The sequence below is a fragment of the Oncorhynchus mykiss genome, chromosome 7 (genome assembly GCF_013265735.2).
Source record: "Oncorhynchus mykiss isolate Arlee chromosome 7, USDA_OmykA_1.1, whole genome shotgun sequence".
NCBI lineage: Eukaryota > Metazoa > Chordata > Actinopteri > Salmoniformes > Salmonidae > Oncorhynchus > Oncorhynchus mykiss.
This window is the reverse complement of record NC_048571.1, coordinates 40207486-40229138: the sequence shown is the minus strand read 5'-3', so window position 1 is coordinate 40229138 and position 21653 is coordinate 40207486. Positions and strand designations below refer to the sequence as shown.

At 43.2% G+C, this 21653-nt stretch overlaps 1 protein-coding gene across 14 annotated transcripts in view; it reads left to right on the top strand.

The window, feature by feature from the left end:
- The window catches only part of LOC110527741 (neuron navigator 1), a 139973-nt gene that overhangs the window by 46132 nt on the left and 72188 nt on the right, over positions 1–21653 (top strand). For 11 of the 14 annotated variants that reach the window (XM_036983230.1, XM_036983231.1, XM_036983226.1 and 8 more), the window contains exon 4: positions 19578–19680. In XM_036983230.1, coding sequence (XP_036839125.1) covers positions 19578–19680 — 103 coding nt within the window. Of the gene's footprint in view, positions 1–4937; positions 5989–19577; positions 19681–21653 lie in introns of those variants that run through there. The other 3 variants (XM_036983240.1, XM_036983238.1, XM_036983237.1) reach the window with 1 other exon arrangement.

Here is a 21653-nt window from a genome sequence, read left to right as displayed (position 1 = left end):
GTTCTCACTACAGTGACTGCTAATGTACAGTACAGTAAAAGCTTCATTGCTCCACCTGTTTGATACATCAGGATCTAGGATCTCCTCCAGCAGTTTGTCACGACTGGATGGCACTGCTGCTGTCTTGTCAGTACAGCTTTTCATAAATACACATGTGGGAAAACACGTTTTCCTGACTGTTAAAAATCACTCTCAAATCCCGTACAAAAGATGAAAACGGCTTAAAAAGCCACTCTTAACTTTAAACTTCACTGCCTGTTTTAGTCATATGTCATCGTAGAAAGACAAGCACAGCAGGTGTTTGTACGTTTCGCATCATCAAATGTTGAATAGGAGCTTTTTTGACTTCACAGTGACATGTCTGTGAAAATGCTGTTCATGTCTGTGAAAATGTTTAGTAAGAAGTTACTTAATGGTTGACAATTAGAGAATAGTCATTCTGCCATTATTATCCATTTACAAACATTCCTATCTACAACAAACCACAATGTTAACCTACAATTACCATAGGCCTAAGAGGAGAATGCAAAGGTCACTGGTAATGTAACAAAGATAGGGGGGCATTGTGTCCAAGTTTTGTACTGATTAGTACTGTTTAGGAACACCCAGTGCACGGATAATGAGAAAAGTACCTCATAAAACTACGTTCACTATAAAAGCCTTCAAAGTAGTCTCTTAATTATTGTGATGACTTAGAGAGGCTGTGGCCGCCCCTGACTTTATTCCTCTGAGAGAGGGTGGTGGCAGGTTGCATGGTTGAGTGGTCTTCAGGGCCGAATGGACAGATGCCAACTGAGGGACCCAGTGATTTGATCTAGGGATCAACTATCGCCTCCTGTCAGGGAGTGCCTCTCATCCCCCCGGGACAGCCCTGGGGGGCCACTTCCAACCTGTCACTGTGTCCTAGACACTATTGATGAGGGAGAGAGGGATGCTCGGGTTATCTGTTTATTTCATATGGATAAATGCTCTCTGTGTGACTTCATCAGTGTAATCAGTGTGTGATTTCATTAGCGAAACAAAACAAGCAAACAAGCAATCTAAAGAAAGAAAGGATATGTAACTCTGATCTGATTGCTGTGCTGGTTGCAGTTATGCCAGCATTGACTGTGAGTAATGACACTCAGAAGGGGGCTGAATGCACCAATTATTTTTTCTGGTGCTCATTTTGGGGGTCTTGGTCTTGGGGGTGTGGTTCGATTTGGGTGTATTATGTTCCCCATATCGTACCGTGGCAGTTACTGTTGTTTGTCCTTCTGGAGTAGCAACAACATAGCCACTACCTCTTCGTCAAAGTAGTCCGAATGAATCTAAGATTCATCAAGGAATCTGTTATTAAGTTTGAAGTTTTCACTGAGGAGATCGCCGAGGAGCGCAGTTTTGCTAAGTCTTGCTAAGGTGTTTGGTGCAGTATTTCTCAAGTAAAAAAAAAAAGCGCATATCTGGGAGTATTTCATAGCGAATCATGTTACAAAACAGGTCGTGGCAGCACAGACGATTCTCTCGAATGTTTTTTTTTCTATTGTGGCAGTTGGGATTCAAGTGCGTATCGTCTCAATTCTCATTTTGTCCAAAACAGTGGCAGACTCGAGTGATCACTATCAAACGCATCAACAAGTGGCCACTCCATAAAGGGTTTAGGGGCCAAGTGTTCTTTCAACAGAACTTTGGCGACATGTTGTCTTAAGTAAACAAGCCTAAGGAGCTGCGTAATGGGGGCAGGTTTGTCTCACGGTCAGGTTCTGCTATACGATTGCATAGAGTTCAAACAGCATGGGCAAGTGGGCATGATTGTAATCCAAAACCAACGCTTGTGTAAATCGTGATGACCTCAGTTACATAAATCTTACACAACTCTGTTTTTGGAAAATACTGACTTCATGACCAATATTATCCTACTTGCACTTTTTAGCACATTTTTCCAGTGGAATAAATGTTTCTGACTAATATCAATGCCACATAGGCCATTTTTAACAATATACGTTTTTTTTTGCATTCAGTTGCTCATTAAGAATGACTTCTGTTGAAACAGCCTGTAAACATTTTGACATTTTTGGTCGGTTTGTCCAGGAACAATACAGTGGAACATTCAGCAAAATTATTGAATTAGTGATTTAAACAAGATGCATTTTTATGGTAGGATATCAATGATATCACGCACACGCACACGCACACTGGGTGAGAACATTTGGACGTTCCTCTACATCTTTTATGTGTTGCATCATCATATGTTGCAGCACCCCATAGCAGCTGAGTCGCCACAAAATGATTACACAGATTGTCCAGGGAAATTTACTACTGGCAGCTGTGGAGCTATCCCCTCATAGCCTCTTTACTCATAGACATGCACACACAACCAGACACACATGTAAACACACACACACACACACACACACACACACACACACACACACACACACACACACACACTGCTGGCCAGTACATTCGGAATTGTCTCCAGATCTGTGGGAAAGCAGCGGCTGGATGCTGTTTCACCCTCATCTCTCCTGAGGAAGGTTGTCTCTCCCCTAGTTCATTAAATCAGTTGAGAACAGTCAGGAAATGGGTTCGCCGTATCATTGGCTGAGTACGTTATGATACTTTGTGTGGTCTTTTGTAAGCTAACATTCTCTTTATAAGGACTTATGCACAGTTGATATGTTGGTTATACAGTAGGGTTGCTCAGGCAGAAATGACTTGATGCAATTGCAATATTTCCAGCTACATTTCATAAATATGCTCATACAAAAATATTTTCAAAATATTGTGATCAACTTTTTCCCATCCACAAATATCTACACAACAGGAAACAAGCTTGTCAGAGCAGCTTGGGAGTGAGGTCATCATCAATGGACTCAACTCAGCATGGGGGCATCGCTTGTGACAAGCAAGAACAAAAGATGACATTGTTTTCAGTCCCCCTCGCTAAGCCACATCAAATGACTCCATGGGTCTCAGAAGAACCCCAGGTGCCCCGGGACCCACATATCAGGCCAGTGGAGTGTGTAGGCACACGGTGGGAGAGCAGTGAGAAATGGCCCTTGAGGCATCGTAACAAACTAGTCCGTTGTATTGCATCAAAGCAAAGTGAACCATAGTGTTCCCAAAAGGTGTTTGGTTCTCCTGGTTAAGAGAAATTGTGTTTCATTGCTTTTGAGCACAACCTAGAAATTATTTCTTGATTTCTCAAGCTGGCACATTACACACAGTATGTCAACACACATAATTGTGCATACAGTATGTATGCACACTATATTGTACTATTTTACTGTAATAGAAGGTATAGAGGTTAATAAACAGGCATGTATTTCCTATCTCTGTTGTATGTGTGAACAGAAAGCCACCAAGCTGGTATAGCAGCCCTCATGCAGTATTTAGAGTCAATGAATGTCCACTTGTTCTAAGGGGAGGGGGTGAAGCAGACAGTCATTTTGCAGTAATTCCAGTGCTATACTTACATACTATAAGACATTATGAGTCTGGGTTGGATGCTGTTACCTGGGTTTAGTGCTTATGCTGCTTGCAGCTCTTTCCAAAGTGTGCTAGCACTTTATTTTACAGTATTTTCCTAGTATTCAATAGGAAATTGTGGTATCAAATGGCGCCTAGTTGCACTTGTTTTATTGAATTTATTGAAAAATGAATAAATAGGTTAACTGTAATTACCATTCCACCATTTCATTTCTTAGTACCCTGAACAAAAATATAAATGGAACATGTAAAGTTCTGGTTTCATAAACTGAATAAATGATCCCAGAAATGTCCCATGCACAAAAAGTGTATTTTTCTCAAATGTATTTCACAAATTTGTTTACATCCCTGTTAGTGAGCATTTATCCTTTGTCAAGATAATCCATCCACCTGACAGGTGTAGTATATCAATAATCTGATTAAACAGCACGATGATTACACAGGTGTACCTTGTGCTGCGGACAGTTTTGTCACGCAACACAATGCCACAGTTGTCTTAAGTTTTGAGGGAGCATGCAATTGGCATGCTAACTGCAGGAATATCCACCAGAGCTGTTGCCAGAGAATTGAATGTCCATTTCTCTACCATAAGCCACCTCCAACGTCGATTTAGAGAATTTGGCAGTACGTCCAACCCGCCTCACAACAGCAGACCATGTGTAACCACGGCAGCCCAGAACCTCCAAATCTGAGGGTGCTTCTGTCTGTAATAAAGCCCTTTTGTTGGCAAAAAACTCATTCTGATTTTCTTCTAGATGTTAATGCCAATAGTAAATTATGACTTCCAAATTATGTTTGTACAGTCATAGTGTATACTTACACTGATATATATATATATATATATATATATATATGTGAAAATACGGTATTGACACACTTTGAAACTTATTGGACAGCATTGTTCTTCTGTACACACATCATTGGGCTGGTTCCATTTAAGTAAAAAGTCAATAACACTCAGTAGATTTAAGCATATGATTAAATCAGGGTTAGAGTTAGGTAATAAGGCAGCTCAGACAGGATAAACTGCTAAGTTGGATGTTCCAGTTGTTGTGGGCTTTTGGACACAGCTTTCCTCACGGGCTGTTAACCCTGTTCATTTTGTGCACTGAGTAAACGACATGCCTAAATGTGTCTGACTGCACAATCCATTTCCCCAGCACACAGGCAAATCATGCATAATTGTGTGTGCGATGAACGTGCCTGACCCAAGAGGTGAAGGGAGGGGGGAGGGGAAGAACAAAGGGATTGAGAGAGGCGAGGGCGTGTGAAAACATGCCTGTGATAAAAACAAAAAAAATCATTATGCTGTCCAGTTTTAAAAATGCCAAGCTTATCATTTCTCATCGCTCCCTTTACATTTCACACATGCTGCTGAGGCAGAGCAAAGTGTCTTTAAATGGTACATAGGATGAGAGAGGGAGGAGGGGGGAGGGGCTGTTGTTGCGTCTGCTGCTACTGTCATTCTGCTGCTGCGCGCTTCAGCGGCAGGAGGCTCTGCTGAAGGGAGGAGTAGAAAACGGAGCCAGGGAGAACGAGAGAGAGAGAGAGGACAAGGAAAGAAAGGAGAGGAAAGAAGGGAGAGTCTGTCATGAGGACAGAGAGGGGGAAGGAGGAGAGGAAAATAATTATAATCTGTCTGAAAAAAGGACCAAAGATCCAAGAACTGTGTTGTGGTTGCCTTTTTCTGTTTTCTCTTGACAAGGACAAGGGGACAGAGAGGAATACTATTTTTTTCTCCTCGCTGATGCTTTTCTCAATGCTCTCATGCAGGAGGCATGCTCAGAAGTAGTGTGAAAGGAGGCAGAGAAGGAGATTTAAAGATGGAACGGGCGGAAAGTACCAAAACGTACGGCCAAGCAGAGGGCAAAGCTGTTGGCGTGGCAGCCAAGAGGGGCAAGTCGGGGATGCCCCAGAGTGCCCAGCGAGGGGAACTGAGGGTGTACCGTGCAGGTAGCTCTGAAGGGCGGCTGCCTGTGTCCTCCAACCTTCGCAAGCAGAGGTCCCTGACCAACCTGGCCGTGCTCACCGATGCAGAGAAGAAGATGCACCTCTACGAGCCCAAGTGGTGTGATGACATGGCCAAGCCTGGAGCGGGGCATCTCAAGACCGGCAAGCCCAAGCTGGCAGGAGGGGGTGGCAGTGGCGGAGGAGGTGGCGCGCCACTCTCACGCAACCTCTCCAAGTCAGAGCACTCTCTCTTCCAGGGCAAACCCAAACCCTTCAGCCCACTGGCGGCTCCTTCTGGCCTGGTCAGACCCGGTCAGAGCCGGATCCCTAGGGGTCCCTATGCAGAGGTGAAGCCCCTGAGTAAGGCCCCTGAGGATGGAAAATCTGATGATGAGATCCTCTCCAGCAAGGCCAAGGCTGTCAACAAGAAGCAAGTGGCGGGAGCTTCTGGGGAGGCAGGGGCCAAGGGCCAAGGGGATGGGAGCCAGTCCTTCCTCAAGGTGGATCCAGAGCTGGTAGTGACTGTCCTTGGTGACCTGGAGCAGCTTCTCTTCAGCCAGATGCTGGGTGAGTAAAACCAAGCGGAACCTTTTCCCTGCCTGTCGAGCCTGTTGCTTTCCACAGCACAACAAATAGAAACGCCCCTCTCTCCTCACTGTCTCCTCTCGATGCCTCGCGCAGTCAGCACGCCCCCTTACTACAGCTGTCGCTAACACCTGCTTGCTGCTGCAGACTTCATTGTCCCTGAATGGAGCTAATCTGGCCCAGCATCGATTCAGAAAAAAGCCTCTACGTTTTTTACACCGTCTCTCAGTGTTCACATTGCATGCATTTGAAACGCTTTCTCTTGAATGCCGCCCCAGCTTTTGCGTTTTGATTTAAAGTTGTTTCCACATTATTGTGAAGCAGGGGTTTGGATCACACGACGGGTGGTGGTAGACAATACCTCCGTTGTTTGCAATGCATGTAGGTTATTGTTTTGAACATCCTACTGGCTACGCTGTCTCTGGCATGTGAAGCATGATGTCATGATTGTGTGTGTAAGGTTGTTTCCTAGAGCACTAGGGCTGGGAATTGCCAGCAAATTGTTACTTGGGAGTCAAAGTTTAGATATAATATCGTCCAAGTAATATTGCAATATATAACTGTGTTGATTTTTTCCCCCATCACTATCTAGCACTGGCTGTTCAATGGTATGAAAGAAAAAAAGAAAACCCAGGTCTAGCCAGTGACACGCTGATCTCTATTCCATCTCAGCTAGTCTGCTGCAGCGGGTCTACTAACCAGCTATGTATGCCCTTAGTGATTGTGTAGCCCTCTGTATGCTCCATGCAGGGATATCGGTGAATAGTTCCAGTAAATAGGAGCTGGGAAATAAACCAAGCCATATTTAATCCAGTTTCAGCCCACTGTGAGACACATATTTAGCCTCCTCCCAGCCCCATTCATCCGTGGCCATTGGCAGATGGTGCCCACACTGTCTGCTATGGGAAAGAAAATGGCCATGGCTGGGCCTCTCTCTCTCCCTCTCCCGTGGGTATCTCAGTAGAACGACTACCTCTTTGTTTACAACCAGGTGGATAGAGATGATATGATGTGTAGGTATAATGGACTAAACACAGCACATTTTGAACAGGATATCTCTCTTTTTCACGTAATTTTTCAGTCAGGTTTTATACTGACCAGTGATATAGGTTGATCCCTGGATTGCCTACTGTGCTTTTTTTTTGGCCTCTGGCTATGAATGTCATCATCCCAGCTGAGTGCATTAGATTAGTGTGTTGGGTTAATTGGCTTTGACATTGATCAGAAACAACAGCACAGATTAGGACCAAGAACCAAATATCCCGCCCAAACCTTGTCTTTCTCTGACAGTCATACATGGCTGGCACATATCCCACTGTACTTCAGTTTGTGCATCAGCTGCTGAATCAGTGACCTCAATTTCAATTGTGTCCAACCCCTGCCCTATTAAATTGCCAATTTCAAGTCCCATACCCGCTCTATGGTTTCATAGAACGCTCATTTTGGGGGTCTGTTTCTCTGCAGGCCCCTGAAAGGGTCAGCTCTTCTCTGGTCCACTCTAACAAAAAACATGTTGAGATGGCCGGTAATTGAAGATGGGACTGGATGGTTTGAGATTATTAGGCCACTACTTTGACTGTATCTAGCGATTGCTCCCAGGGGGTTCAAGGCTAATGACAGTGAGCTCTGCCCTGAATCATAGAGCCCAGAGACTGATTTAAACAACACAGCTCTGTCACAAATATTATTTTTGTTGTTTGGAATCTGTTCATTGATATACTATTTTTGTATGAACAAGCCAGTCAATGAGCGGTCCAGCTAGTCACATAGAGGTAACCGATATTTTGTTGACATACCAGCTAGCCAAGTTAAAGACATATTTTGTTAATGGACACATTTGTATGATCTCATTTGTTCTCCGTGCCTTATTAGTTTATACGGACGGGGCGTCGAACCCTCGTGTTCGTCAGGCTTAGAGACAAGTAAACATTGTCAGTCAACAATCCCATTCTGAACATTGACAGTCTGTTGTTCGTGTGTATGTGTGTTTACTAGTGATCGGGGGAAAATCGATACAATTACATATTGCAATATTATTTTGGGAAAATATTATATAGATACTTTGACTCAATTTGTTTAGAAAAATAAGAAAAAAAAGTACCTTTGCTATGTAGCGTTAGCTAGAGCTAGTCGGCTGTACCTCCAGCTAAAACTCTGGTATTTTTCATCCGATAGCTTGTTCTCCATATTCTTTTTAAATAGTGAGCCAACATGTTTTCATCACTTTTATTTCCACGACTGATCAAATCGAATTTTCTCATGCTCTCGCTTGTCTCTCTGCAGCAGACATATACTGAGCAGTATGTTTGGAACATCAAATCGAAATAAAATTACAGTGTCAAATGGTATCAATGGTAAGAATGACAATACATATAGTATCATATTGTGAGGTCCCGGGCAATTCCCAGCTCTGGTGTTTACATGTTTGCAATTTAAAATATATATATTTAATCTTTATTTAACCAGGTAGGCTAGTTGAGAAGTTCTCATTTACAACTGCGACCTGGCCAAGATAAATCAAAGCAGTGCGACACAAACAAAAACACATGGAATAAACAAGCATACAGTCAATAACACAATATAAAAAAAGAAAGTCTATATACAGTGTGTGCAAATGGCATGAGGAGGTAAGGCAATAAATAGGCCATAGTAGCGAAGTAATTACAATTTAGAAAATTAACACTGGAGTGATAGATGTGCAGATGATGATGTGCAAGTAGAAATACTCGTGTGCAAAAGAGCAGAAAAGTAAATAAAAACAATATGAGGATGAGGTAGGTAGATTGGATGGGCTATTTACAGATGGGCTATGTACAGCTACAGTGATCTGTTAGCTGCTCAGATAGCTGATGTGAGCCATTGGGTCTGGCGACGAATATGTAGCGAGGTCGAGCCGACGAGAGCATACAGGTTGCAGTGGTGGGTGGTTGGGGCTTTGGTGACAAAACGGATGGCCCTGTGATAGACTGCATCCAGTTTGCTGAGTAGGGTGTTGGAGGCTATTTTGTAAATTACATCAATGAAGTCGAAGATCGGTAGGATAGTCAGTTTAACGAGGGTATGTTTGGCGGCGTGAGTGAAGGAGGCTTCGTTGCGAAATAGGAAGCCGATTCTAGATTTAATTTTGGATTGGAGATGTTTAATATGAGTCTGGAAGGAGAGTTTAAAGTCTAGTCAGACACCTAGATATTTATAGTTGTCCACATATTCTAAGTCGGAGGTAGTGAGTAGTGATGCTAGTCGGGCGGGCGGGTGCGGGCAGCGAACGGTTGAAAAGCATACATTTAGTTTTACTAGCGTTTAAGAGCAGTTAGAGGCCACAGAAGGAGTGTTGTATGGCATTGAAGCTCATTTGGAGGTTTGTTAACACAGTGTTCAAAGAAGGGCCAGATGTATACCGAATGGTATCGTCTGCGTAGAGGTGGATCAGGGAATCACCCGCAGCAGGAGCGACATTGTTGATATGTACAGAGAAAAGAGTCGGCCCGAGAATTGAACCCTGTGGTACCCCCATAGAGACTGCCAGAGGTCTGGACAACAGGCTCTTCGATTTGACACACTGAACTCTGTCTGAGAAGTAGTTTGTGAACCAGGCGAGGCAGTCATTTGAGAAACCAAGGCTGCCGAGTCTGCCGATAAGAATACGGTGTTTGACAAGAGTTGAAAGCCTTGGCCAGGTCGATGAAGACGGCTGCACAGTACTGTCTTTTATCGATGACGTTTATGATATCGTTTAGTACCTTGAACGTGGCTGAGGTGCACCCGTGACCAGCTCGGAAACCAGATTGCACAGCGAAGAAGTTACGGTGGGATTCGAAATGGTCAGTGATCTGTTTATTAACTCGGCTTTCGAAGACTTTAGAAAGGCAGGGCAGGATGGATATAGGTCTGTAACAGTTTGGGTCTAGAGTGTCACGCCCTGTAGAGGAGGATGACCGCGGCAGCTTTCCAGTCTTTTGGGATCTCGGACGATACGAAAGAGAGGTTGAACAGACTGGTAATAGGGGTTGCAACAATGGCGGCCGATAATTTTAGAGAGGGTCCAGATTGTCTATCCCGGCTGATTTATAGGGGTCCAGGTTTTGCAGCTCTTTCAGAACATCTGCTATCTGGATTTGGGTGGAGAAGCTGGGAGGCTTGGGCAAGTAGCTGCGGGGGGTGCGGAGCTTTTGGCCCGAGGTTCGGGTAGCCAGGAGGAAAGCATGGCCAGCCGTAGAGAAATGCTTGTTGAAATTTGGATTTATCGTGGTGACAGTGTTACCTAGCCTCAGTGCAGTGGGCAGCTGGGAGGAGGTGCTCTTATTCTCCATGGACTGTACAGTATTCCAAAACTTTTTGGAGTTAGAGGATGCAAATTTCTGTTGGAAAAAGCTAGCCTTTGCTTTTCTAACTGACTGCGTGTATTAGTTCCTGACTTCCCTGAAAGTTGCATATCGCGGGGACTATTCGATGCTAGCGCAGTCCGCCCCAGGATGTTTTTGTGCTGGTCGAGGGCATTCAAGTGTGGAGTGAACCATCTGTTCTTAGTTCTACATTTTTTAAAGGGGCATGCTTATTTAAGATGGTGAGGAAATTACTTGTAAAGAACGACCAGGCATCCTCAACTGACGGGATGAGGTCAATATCCTTCCAGGTCGATTAGAAAGGATTGCTCGCAGAAGTGTTTTAGGGAGCATTTGACAGTGATGAGGGGTGGTCGTTTGACCGTGGACCCATAGCGGATGCGGGCAATGAGGCAGTGATCGCGGAGATCCTTATTGAAATCAGCAGAGGTGTATTTGGAGGGCAAGTGTGTCAGGATAATATCTATTAGGGTGCCCACGTTTATGGATTGTACCTGGTGTTTTCCTTGATAATTTGTGTGAGATTGAGGACATCTAGCTTAGATTGTAGGACTGCCGGGGTGTTAAGCATATCCCAGTATAGGTCACCTAACAGAACGAACTCTGAAGATAGATGGGGGGCAATCAATTCACATATGGTGGCCAGGGCACAGCTGGGAGCTGAGGGGGGTCTATAACAGTGAGAGACTTATTTCTGGAGAGATTATTTTTTTTAAATTAGAAGCTCGAACTATTTGGGCACAGACCAGGAAAGTATGACAGAACTTTGCAGGCTATCTCTGTAGTAGATTGCAACTCCTCCCCCTTTTGCAGTTCTATTTTGATGGAAAATGTTGTAGTTCGAGATGGAAATCTCAGAATTTTGGTGGCCTTCCTAAGCCAGGATTCAGACACGGCAAGGACATCAGGGTTGTTGGAGTGTGCTAAAGCAGTGAGTAAAACAAATTTAGGGAGGAGGCTTCAGATGTTAACATGCATGAAACCAAGGCTTTTTCATTTACAGAAGTCAACAAATGAGAGTGCCTGGGGACACGCAGGACCTGGGTTAACATCCACATCAGCCTAGGAACAGAGGAGGAGTAGGATGAGGGTACGGCTAAAGGCTATCAAAACAGGTTGTCTAGTGCGTTAGGGACAGAGAATAATAGGAGCAGATTTCTGGGCATGGTAGGATAGGTTCAGGGTACAGTGGAGGTAAACCCAGGCATTGAGTGATGATAAGAGAGTTTGCATCTCTGGACGCAGTTATGCTGGGTGAGGTTTACTGCATGTAGGTTTACTGCATATACTGCTCCGCAGTAAACTAAAACAATGATAACTATCCTAAACAACAGTATACAAGGCATATTGACATTTGAGAGGGACATAAAGCGAGGCATTAAGCAATCACAAGTGTTGATTGGGAGCGCTAGCGAAGACAACAACGGTTAAGACAACAACAGCTAATCAGCTAAGACAACAACAACAGGTAAAATGGCGATGAATGTGCAGAGATGGTCAGTTAAGTACACACAATAGTTCGAGGCTAGGGCCGACAGATAAACAAAAATAAACAAAACGGAGTACTGTGATTAATTAACAGTCCAGCAGGCATCAGCTATGTAGCCAAGTGATCATAGGGTCCAGTGAACAGCAATAGATGAAACAGGGAAGCCGCTGGGTAGTCATTGCTATGCTAGCAAGCGGGAGACACAGCGCTCAAAGTTAGCTGGCCGGGGCTAATAGAAGCGTCTGCTCCGACGTCCGGCAAAGGCCGGTTGAGGGCACAACGGTTGGAGTTACATAGGCAGACCAGTCCTGGTGGAACGGCGGGGCTCCATGTCGACAAAGGGTCCTGGCCAGTTGGCGAAAGAGGTATTGTAGCTGTAGTAATTTTGTTTGCTAGCTGGGAGATGCGCATGGCTTGCAGCTAATTGGTGCTAGCTTCTGGACAGGGGCGTTAGCCACTATAGCAGCAAGCTAGCAGCAATGATCCGATGCAAAGGTCCAGAGCTTACGGCAAGAATCCGGTGGAGTAGTGGTGGATTCTAGTCGTGTTGGGGTGGAGTCCGGGAGGCATCAGCTGTGTAGCCGAGTGATCACTGAGCAGGCCGGAAGGTGGGCCTGGCTCAGAGCTAGCTTTGGTGCTGGGCCACTCGGCTAGCTGTGATGATCAGAAGAAATGTTTCAGAGCTTACGGCAAGAGTCCGGCATTGTAGTGGAGAAAAAGAGTCCGATACTGGCAGGCTGTATTATCCAGGCTCAGATCTGCTGGAGTCTGTACAGAAGGTAAAGGCCGCTAGCAGTGGCTGACAATGACTAAATAGCTAGTTTCTAATTAGCTGGTTAGCTTCTGATGGCTAGCATCTGATGGAGGTTCTGGCTAAGGTCTAAAAAATAGCGGCTCCGTATCACATTGGGTGAGGCTGGTTGCCAGGAGGTATATTTAATTTAAAAATAGGAAAGAGAAAAATACTAAATGTACATGCGAGAAACGACAAACCACGTCTGCACTGCACCATCTTAGAATCTGTGTGGTTGCGTAGGAACCACTAGAGGCAGTTTCTGAAATGTTCTTAATTCACATCCTCCTAGATTTATTAAGGACAAGAGATTTTAAGTGTCACATTATTTTAAAACGAGGAACTCTCAATTAAAACATCTGCTTAATTAATGAGTTATTATTATACATAATAATCCCTGATGAGACAACATTGCAATGATTGAACAGCTTTGTTTTATGAATGCAAATATTGCCAGAAAAACAGGCAGAACTTCAGACAGTATAAGGAATCATATGAGTCATGACTCGCCTCCCCACTGCCCATGAGAGCAAATAGTAACACACACATACACACACACACACCAGACTACTTCTCTTTGTGGAACTGGGAATAAAAATCAACAGGCCTCTGCAAATGTACAATAAAGGGAAACTTGACCAAAATGTCAACAAATAAATGTGCGCGTTTGCAGGAGTAATTTTCATTTGACGAACAGTAGGCCTGACAGACAGCCCATTTAGGCGGTAGTTAGCTAATTGTCTGTGAGTACCAAGGCTCAACCCACGGCCACCTGACAATGTAGCTCTGTTTAGCTTTCAGTTGGCAGTATTTGAGAAGTGAATAATCCATTTGTTAACTAATTGTCACTTCACCGATTGCTTTCAAAAGAGAAACTGACAATATATACAGTAGGATTACCTGTGCAAACCATCTTTTCTCCTGGACTTTACTATCGGTGAAAAGTGTGAAACGTTAAGGATGGGGGTATCGTCGGAAATCGTAGACATGTGACTAAAAGGTTTTGACCCGCGTGTTAATAAAAATGTAAATACCAATGGGGATGAAACGCATTTACATGGCAACTACATGACAAGACAGAATGAAAAACGGTCTACCTATGTACAGTAAGTGTTCCACTTCGTGGAATAGAAAAAAATGGTTGATGTTTGATTAGATAATGTAAACAAAGTCACCACTCAGAAAAGAAAGCGGGCATGAAAAATTCACATATTTAAATGAATCGCCAAATATCTGTATTCCCTTCATTTTCTGTCTCATACAATTGTTTATGTGCCATAATACAGTCGGTATTTTTGTTTTATTCAAAAATGGTTATCTTACTCCATTATGCAGCGGTTACATTGATCAGAACTGTATTTTATTACGGAACATGCTTTTGTGCCAGTCTTTCTTTGAGAAAATGTTTCTTCCCTAAGGCATGGTATCGTACAATAGCTATTCTTATAGACGGGTTGGTTGTTTAGCAACAAAACTGACCCTTGTGCAACTATGGGGCCAAACAGACGGGTTTGAAGATTGTTGACATGTTAACTATATTTCGTCTCCAATTTTTATGAAAAACATAAATAACACACGGACTTGTGCCCCATTGAAGCATTCCCCGAGTGGTGCAGCAGTCTAAGGCACTGCATCTCAGTGCAAGAGGTGGCACTACAGTCCCTGGTTCAAATCCAGGCTTAGTCACATCTGGCCGTGATTGGGAGTCCCATAAGGAGGTACACAATTGTCCGGGGTAGGCCATCATTATAAATAAGAATTTGTTCTTAACTGACTTGCCGAGTTAAAATAAAATTGTTTTTGTGATTATCTCAGCTAACCCATCTATCTATTGGACAGATACACATATTCATATACTTCTGCATTCATAGTCTGCATAATTGCTCACAACAGCATTGATGAAAAGACTGTTTTTATTCCTCAATATAGAGGCTCTATTTGTGGGACACATCTTATGACTTCATTCTGATTCGGTGGTACAGTTGTCCTCTGGATGTCATAATAGACTTATTTATGAAGTCAGTTTGTGTAATGCGACCTCTATCCACTACCAGAACAACACAGTCCAACCCTCTCACCATAAGACAGAGCTGGAGATAGACTTTGGTTCACCCAATACATAGCCTCTATTGTACAGTATAGTGCAGCTGTAATGGACGAGAATGCGGAGGGAACCTCAATAGCAATCGGCAATTGTCTATATTCAACTATATTGTAAAATGTCCATACAGTGTAATGGGGGTGGAGAAGGAGTGCACGTTAACACAACTAAGGGAGATGGAATTTGACTCGTTCTCAATGGCAGATTGAATATGAGTGCGTATTCCTTCAATAGCCATATCCACGAGGAGAGTAGGCCAGGGTAGTAAAGCATAGCTCTGGGTTACTACGACGACGACAAGAGAACTAGCAGATGAGGCGGATGTCTTTCTGCAGTAATTAGATGTGAACTGTGCAAGCCCACCATGACTGTGACAATAGGCTGCATACACTGCCATAGAGTAGCAGGCAAATACTGTAGGTACAGTGCCTTCAGAAAGTATTCAAACCCTTTGACTTTTTCTATATTTTGTTGTGTTACAGCCTGAATGTAAAATATTTTAAATAGAGATTTTTTGTTGTTGTCACTGGCGAACAAACAATAGTCCATGATGTCGAAGTGGAATGATGTTTTTCCAAAGTTTTCCAAATTAATTAAAAATGAAAAGCTGAAATGTCTTGAGTCAACAAGTATTCAACACCTTTGTTATGGCAAGCCTAAATAAGTTCAGCAGTAAAAATGTGCTTAACAAGTCACATAATAAGTTGCATGGGCTCACTCTGTGTTTAACACGATTTTTGAACGACTACCTCATCTCTGTATCCACACACATACAATTATCTGTAAGGTCCCTCAGTCAAGCGTTGAATTTCAAAGACAGATTCAACCACAAAGACCAGGGAGGTTTCAAGAAGGGCAGCTGTTGGTAGATGGGTAAAAATAAAGAAAAGCAGACATTGTATATCCCTTTGAGCATGGTAAAGTGTTTAATTACCCTTTGGATGGTGTATCAATACATCTAGTCACTACAAAGATACAGGCATCCTTCCTAACTCAGTTGCCGGAAAGGAAGGAAATCGCTCAGGGATTTCACCATGATGCCAATGGTGACTTTCAAACAGTTACAGAGTTTAATGGCTGTTATAAGAGAAAACTGAGGATGGATCAACAACATTGTGGTTAATCCACAATACTAACCTAATTAATGGAGTGAAAAGAAGAAAGCCTGCACAGAATAAAGCTATTTCAAAACATGCATCATGTTTGCAAAAAATATGTGGCAAAGCAATTTACTTTTTGTCCTGAGTACAAAGTGTTATGTTTGGGGCAAATCCAATACAACACATGACTGAGTACCACGCTCCATATTTTCAAGCGTAGTGGTGGCTGCATCATGTTATGGGTATGCTTGTAATCATTAAGGACTGGGGAGTTTTTCAGGATAAAAAAAAATAACGGAATAGAGCTAAGCACAGGCAAGATCCTAGAGGAAAACCTGTTTCAGTCTGCTTTCCACCAGACACTAGGATATTAATTAACCTTCATTCAACAGGACAATAACTTAAAACACAAGGCCAAATCTACACTGGAGCTTACCAAGAAGACAGTGAAGTGGATGAGTTATTGAAAATCTATGGCAAGATGCAAAAATGGTTGTTTAGCAATGATCAACCAATGTGACAGAGCTTGAAGAATGTTGAAAATAATAATGGACAAATGTTGCACAATCCAGGTGTGGAAAGTGCTTAGAGACTTACCAGGTAACTCACAGCTGTAATTGCTGCCAAAAGGCGATTCTACAAAGTATTGACTCAGGGGTGTGAATACTTATGTAAATGAGATATTTCTGTATTTCATTGTCAATACATTTCAAAAAATGTCTAAAAACATGTTTTCATTTTGTCATTATGGGGCATTGTGTGCAGATCGTTGAGATAAATCAATGTAATCAATTTTGAATTCAGGCTGTAACACAACAAAATGTGGAATAAATCAAGCGGTACGAATACTTTCTGAAGGCACTGTATGTAGGGTGAAATGGGTGAGGCAAACTCATCTGGAATCACTGGTCATGCTGCTCCAGTAGGAGAATATCTTACATTCTCTCCCCCATGCTACTGGATATAACTAACAATAGAAAACTATGCATGTGCACACAGATTAAATAGATGAAAGGGATTTTCTTGCTGTAGGATTTCTCGACCTTTGCACTCATTCGTGTTTGGGAGAAGGCACCATTATGTTGTGAGATTGGACCCTACCATTTGGTTATCACCTATCCTTTGGGCTGTTTGTACAGTTGAAGTGGGGTGTTTTAGTGTGGGAGACAATTTATAGTCCTTTCACTGCCATTCTATCGTCTTCTCAGTGAAAAGACTAATCTATTGACTGGACCTTAAAGGAACAAACAGGGATTCCAGACTGCCAAATCAGTTCTCAATTAACTAATCTATACAAGTTTACCCTGTCTGTCAGACCTAAGAGGTAGGTAGCCTAGTGGTTAGAGTGTTGGACTAGTAAATGGAAGGCTGCAAAATCAAATCCCTGAGCTGACAAGGTAAAAAACTGTTGTTCTGCCCCTGAGCAAGGCAGTTAACCCACTGTTCCTAGGCCCTCATTGAAAATATGAATTTGTTCTTTAACTGACTGGCCTAGTTAAATAAAGGTAAAGAAAAAAGAGAGCTGAACAGATGAACATGTCAGTTATTTCTGCCCCCCAAAAACGTATAATTTAAACATTTTCTGAGATTGAAAGTGTTCATAATGTCCATGGTCTTTCCATTGAGATCTGCTTAAGCATTCTGTCTGTCTGCGAGTGAGGAGGTTTCCTGTTCGAACTACAGCACGTCGTCTCTCTTCTCAGTGCAGGGCACCAGGGACCTGCCAATCATTTTACCATGTAGACCTATTTCCTCAGCAGCACATGTGGTGCGGCGCCTGCATGCATGTCTGTTATGAGCTCTGCTGGCTGGCTCAGCTTTTGTTTTTTTGGTCTATATCTTTGTAGTGGTGGTTGCCACTACAAAGATAAGGATGTTTCCCATGTAGCTGTATGCTGGAGACCGCATCCTTACGGTAGTTCCACGCCAGTGGTGCTCTGAGGTTGTGAAGTGGTTGATGACACGCATACATTTTATGGTTAGTAATATATTCATTCAAATGGCACCGTATGGAAATTGACCGATACATTTCGATGTTGCCTTCTTACTGACCGGTGATATCAGAACTATAAATAGGTTTCTCAAAGGTAGCCAGATTTCTCTTTGAGATCATATTCACCGTTGTTAGAAACATATGTTTGATAGATTGGTGTAGATCCAATATACTCTATCAGCGGGCGTTATCTAGGATTAAGCTATAAATGACTCTCCCTGTTCAGTCAAACTAAAGGAGCCTTGTTAAAGGGTGTGTCTGCTGTGGTGGTAGGCTAAATATGAAGGAATGGTGCATGGCTCAGCTAGCCTGGGTGCCAGGATGTTTCTCCTTTGTTACCAAGTCCTTGTGGAATTGTCATGCTATACATGTTTGGCTTGTCAATGACAATGGATTAGGCAAAAACACAAATAGATCTGGGACAAGGCAATGGTTCAGCTTTTGAATGAGATTGAGTTTGAGCTGATGTAAGCAGATTATGATATGAGTTCAAGTGTAAACTGTTTGAAATACTGTGAGCAGCAGAGGTCCTTATTTTCAATCTACTGATGCTGAAAGGACAAGAGAGTGTAATTACACACATTTAAAGCCGCTGAACGAGCGCATACTTTTAGCTTACAATAGCACTTCTCAGAACATTAACATTACATGTTTAACATGCTTCTATATCCACATTTTCATGATAGTGAAAGAGGTACGAAAGGCCATACATTTTTATTTAAGGCTGTTCGCTAATTTACAGCCTCTCCACGTGTCTTATTCCCTTGGATTGCCTCACAGCGAATAACTAATGAGCATGGCCCATTATTTGAGATGGGTTTCCTCTGCTATGCTTGACTCTTAGCCAACACCTTCAGTTAATGCAGTGGATGATCGTTTTTTTTCACCTCTTATGGGCTATTGCCTGTAGCTATTGTGCTGTATAGTAGAAAACAGCATTCCTGTTTTCCCACATCTCTCTTCTTCACCATCATGGTCACACAGAAATCCATTCATTCATTTTCACAAATGAGACAGATAGCGTGGCTTCGTGTTATTGATTTAGGATAGGGTGGTCATGTCTTGTCCGCTGTCCGTGTAGGACTCACATCATCCATCATGACATTTCCCTTTGTTTTGCTATGATTTACTATGGATTATTGTGAGCGTGTGTGTGTGTATACAGTAGTATGTGCAGGGGTAGAGGGGGGTGACTGAATGTATGTGCGATGTTGTGATTGTGTTATGCTATAATTGCATAAATGTGCGTAGGATCACGCACGCACATCAAGGAGAATGCATGTCTTCCCTATTGGGAGGCTATGGAGTTTGAAGTTTCGATAGAATGTCAGAAGCATCCCCCTGGTGGCCACTCACAGTCCCAGTCACTGTCATCAGTGTTTTACATCTAGGACTGTACCACGTCAAGATCCAAAACAGGGGTGTTTCCACAGTTAGATCTGTACTATGTCAGGATCCTGTAGGAGGGTTAGAGCAGCGTTGCCATGGTGAGGGAGCCCAGGGAGTCACATTTGTCTTCCTAACAATGTGAACGCAGCATGGATGCTTCTCACCAGCAAAACACCTGTCACTACACAATACCCGTCCACAGTCACAACAGTGTGTTCACACTGGAACTTTAATATTTATTTGCAGAGAGGAAAATCTTTGGGATATCTCAAGGGAATAAGACGCAACAGTCTGACAGTGATACATGGAATATGTGATTGCATTGTGTGTCTGACCACAGTGACTGATGTGATGTCCCCACAGACCCAGAGTCTCAGAGGAAACGCACGGTGCAGAACGTCCTTGACCTCAGACAGAACCTGGAAGATACCATGTCCAGTCTACGGGGAGCCCAGCTCAGCCATGGGTGAGTCCATTACCGTACATTGAGTTTATAGATTATGGTAGGCAATACTGGGGTGCTTCTGATGCCACGTACTGGTGTGAACGGGGCACAACGTTAAAGGGCTTTCTCGAAACCAAGAGTATCCTTTTACTTCCGTATTTGTCTTTCTTTTAAAGTTCCATCTGCGCAAACATTACTTGCTGCCCACACCTTACCTGTCAACTGTATGTTGTTTCATTGGTTCAGCAAGATGCTGTACGTGTAGACATAGAAGAAAGCTATGGATTTGTTTGAGAAATGTAGTATACTCAGACACACTCACGAAACACAGTGGACAGATCGATAGAGTACACCCAATCATGTTTACACAACTGCCCTCCTTTATGTCTTCTTGGCAACTTGCCACATGTTAAACATATCCTGTCAATCCCTCTGAAACAGACTGTTTCTGTTTCATGACCATTACATTCCGGGAAACCCTTTGTCGAGTATTTCGTTTTGGACGGCCTCTATCACGATGAGACACGGACAATAACAGGAAGCACCAGAGACTAACTCCACGGAATATTGAAGAACCTGGGCAGAAACCGAATCGTTCGTTAACAAAAAGTTGTTCTGCATTCCAAGCCTGTGTATCTACCATTTTTGCCTGCTTCTTATCTCCAGCTCAACAGTATTTGCTCTGCCTACCAATGTTCCCCTATGCCGTTTGGTCTCTCTTTGATGTGTGTGGTGTTCATGTCCTAAGGGATTCCATCCCAGATATGAGCTCTGAATTTCCATAGCCCTGGCCTCTGGAGATTGACAGACACCTCGGCAACTTCACCCATCTAAAAACTCATGCTTTTCGACCTTGGCTACCAAACCTCTAGAGCATCTCAGTCCTGCCCCCCCCCCCCCCCCCCCCCATCCAGGTGCACATTTAGGTTTTTGGCCCTAGCACTCAACAGTCAATTCAAATAATCAAAGCTTGATGATGAGTTGGTTATTTGAATCAGCTATGTAGTGCTAGGGGCCAAAACAAAATGTGCACCCAGGGTGGGGGCCCCACGACCGAGTTTGGGAAACCTTGCTCTAGGGCTGGGCTCTCCAACCCTGTTCCTGGAGAACTACCCTGCTGAACTACCCTACTGTATGCTGTCGCTCCAGCCCCAGTTGTAACTAACCTGATTAATCTTATCAACCAGCTAATAATTAGAATCGGGTGCACTAGATTAGGGTTGGAATGAAAACCTAGGATGGTAGCTCTCCAGGAACATGGTTGGAGAGCCCTGCTCTAAAGCACAAATGGACTGTAGGCACTGTAAGTAACATCCACATACAGCACTACTAATACATCATAAGCTTCGGATGACTTTACCTCACTGCGTATACAGCATGTTTTTTTTTTAACAGCTCTCTGACCGGCCATAATTCTGTCACTAGTTCAGCTCCCTGTCATAACTCCCAAACAAATACCCTAACATATGGGATTGTTTGATGTGCATCCATGAGTTCAAACTTTCTTACAAATTGAAGTTAAACTACATTTCAAAACTCTCAAGGAAGTACCGTCCTACTGTGAGCTAATGTATCATTCCACTGAAGCATTGTGGGCGTCGGAATGTATTCCTGAGGCAGTAACAGTTAACAGCCCCTGTTGATGAATTATCCATCTATAGAAGTACAGAAATAGCAGAAGGAAAAAACACCCACGTGGTCTCAGGCAGGCATTGCATTATTCATCTGGGCTGGTTGGTGCATCTGGTTATGTAATCGCCAGACTCAGCAGAAGCTCCTTGCCATCGGGAGAGCATTGTAAAACCTGACCAACTTAGAGAACAGACTAGAACTACTCTCTAGTCTAAACTAGAACTTATCTCTAGTCTAACCTCTCACTTAGACAACAGACTCGAAGTACTCTCTAGTCTAAACTTAGAACGACTCTCTAGTCTAACCTCTCACTTAGACAACAGACGAGAATAACTCTCTAGTCTAAACTGGAACTTCTCTCT